Source organism: Capsicum annuum, unplaced genomic scaffold (genome assembly GCF_002878395.1).
Source record: "Capsicum annuum cultivar UCD-10X-F1 unplaced genomic scaffold, UCD10Xv1.1 ctg3926, whole genome shotgun sequence".
Classification (NCBI taxonomy): domain Eukaryota; kingdom Viridiplantae; phylum Streptophyta; class Magnoliopsida; order Solanales; family Solanaceae; genus Capsicum; species Capsicum annuum.
This window is the reverse complement of record NW_025846463.1, coordinates 1-2,338: the sequence shown is the minus strand read 5'-3', so window position 1 is coordinate 2,338 and position 2,338 is coordinate 1. Positions and strand designations below refer to the sequence as shown.

Genomic DNA, 2,338 nt, shown 5'->3' with positions numbered 1-2,338 from the left:
ATATAAGTGTTGATTCATAAAGATGGTGATTCATATATTTACTGATTTATATAAATGTTGTCATATAATAATTGATACATATGACTGGTGATTCATAAAATATAAGTGTTGATTTATAAAGATGATGATTCATATATTTACTGATTCATATAATTGTTGAGTCCTATAATAAGTGATACATATGATTGCTGATTCATATAAGTGTTGATTGGCTCATTTGTTTTTTGAAGTATTGTTTCATATGTTATATGGTGATTCATAGTAGCAATATATTTTTTTTGGATGTATCTTTCAGTTATGTGTTGCTGTGTGAATCGCCGGAATGTAGTTGGGTATTCAAGGCATCCCGTAAGCATGGTACAGATAAATTTATTGTACGTACCTTAAACAATGAACACACTTACTCAATAATGGGCAGAGTGTTTGAGCAGCAGCATGCAACCATTGCCTTTGTAGCTGGATTAACAGCTCCAAAGTTGGTGAACTACAAAAGAATAATCACCCCAAGCAACATAATTGAAGATATAAAAAGGAAACTTGGTTTGGACATAGATTATATGAATGCGTGGAGGGCTAAAGAACGTGCTTTAAAGATATTGAGAGGGCTACCAACTGACGGATATAAGAAATTGCCTGCCTACATATACATATTGAATTTGATTTATCCCAATTCATATATAAGGATGCATAAGTCTCTAGATAATCAGTTCATGTATCTATTCGTAGCACTACAACCTTTTATTAGAGGATTTAGTTATTGTAGGCCTATTGTGGTAGTAGACGGTAGTCACATGAGAGGACCATATCAGGGAACATTCATTTCAGCTAGCACACTTGATGGAGCAGGTGTTACACGTAATGATTTATTTTTTCTTACAAATGACGGTAATTGTTATATAACTTAGACATAATCATTCTTTGATATTATGTATCAGGACATATATTGCCACTCGCGTATGGGGTTGTAGATTCTGAGAATAATTCATCCTGGACTTGATTTTTCCAGCAATTCAAGTGTGCTTTCGGTGAGCGGGATAATATGTGTGTTGTCTCTGATAGCCATGAAAGCATAATCAAGGCGGTTAGTGTGGTCTATCCATGTATACCACATTTTGCTTGCATTTGGCATCTTTGGAATAATGTCTGCACAAACTATAGAAAGAGCAAGGACAAGCTGACAAGAGAGTTCTTTGCCATGGCTAAAGCGTACAAGTTGGATGATTTTGATGAGCTTATGTGTAAAGTGGGAAAGATTGACAATAGAGTTAAGGTATATTTGGAAAATGTTGGATTTGAAAAGTGGTCACGAGTTCATGCTCCAATAAATAGGGGGAGGATGATGACTTCCAACATTGCAGAATGTATCAACTCTCGTCTTGTTGAGGCTAGTGAACTGCCAATTTTAGAATTTCTTGAACAAGTCAGAATCTTATTTGGTGTGTGGAACCAAAAAAATAGAGATCCATCTAGCTTTCTTTGTAGAAAATTATTGGGAGGTCGGTTTCAACAAATTCTTCAATTGAACGAGTCAAAGGCATCACGTATGATGGTACATTAAAACAATAATCAGTATACTTTAACTAAGTTATATTGCAGGTTTTTTTTTACATTCTGATAACAGATGTATCAAAGTGATACATCTGGGAGTCATATGTATCATTTTGATACATATGTTGAAATATGCTGCCACTTGTAATTTTGTTCTTTATATTCGATTAATCTGGGTCTTTTATGGTTTATATATTAATTGACTTACATAAAACTTTATGGAATAATATTTTCAGATTAGGAAATCAAGTAACTACATATACGGTGTGTATGAAGAAGGAAGAAAATACATTGTCAGGTTGGACAATAGAACTTGCAACTGTGGTAGATTTCAGCTTAATGAGATACCATGCACGCACGCCATTGTTGTTTTGAAAAGAAAACATGTAAAGAAAATGAAGCCATACTGCTCAGATTACTATAAGAAGGAGGCATTGATGAAGACTTATGAAATGTCGCTTTGTCTAACGCCCGATAAACGAGACTGGAAAGTAACACCAGAGGTGTTAGAAGATATGGTTTTGCCTCCAAAATATAAACGCCTACCAGGAAGACCCAAGAAAGGTAGAAAAAAGAAAAGTAGTGAAAATTTTTCATCAACATCAAATCATTGTGGCAAGTGTGGGTACGAAGGACACAATAGACGTACTTGCAACTACTTCCCAAAAGAAATATGACATTTTCATCTTTAAGTTTAATCAGACATGTTTACTTAGTTCAAAGATTTGGATTCATTTATTTGAGTTAATTACTCAAAAAATCATAGCTTTATATTTTCTGTTAACAATTG

The 2,338-nt window shown here is 34.0% G+C and overlaps 1 protein-coding gene across 1 annotated transcript; it reads left to right on the top strand.

Moving 5' to 3' along the window:
- Positions 1 to 410: 410 nt before the first annotated feature.
- LOC124891641 lies at positions 411 to 2,112 on the top strand (the record flags this gene model as incomplete). Its single annotated transcript, XM_047403353.1, has 3 exons — positions 411 to 848; positions 1,007 to 1,549; positions 1,785 to 2,112. Coding segments are annotated over exons 1-3 (1,309 nt in total), but the record flags the coding sequence as incomplete, so codon positions are not given.
- Between the last annotated feature and the right edge of the window lie 226 nt (positions 2,113 to 2,338).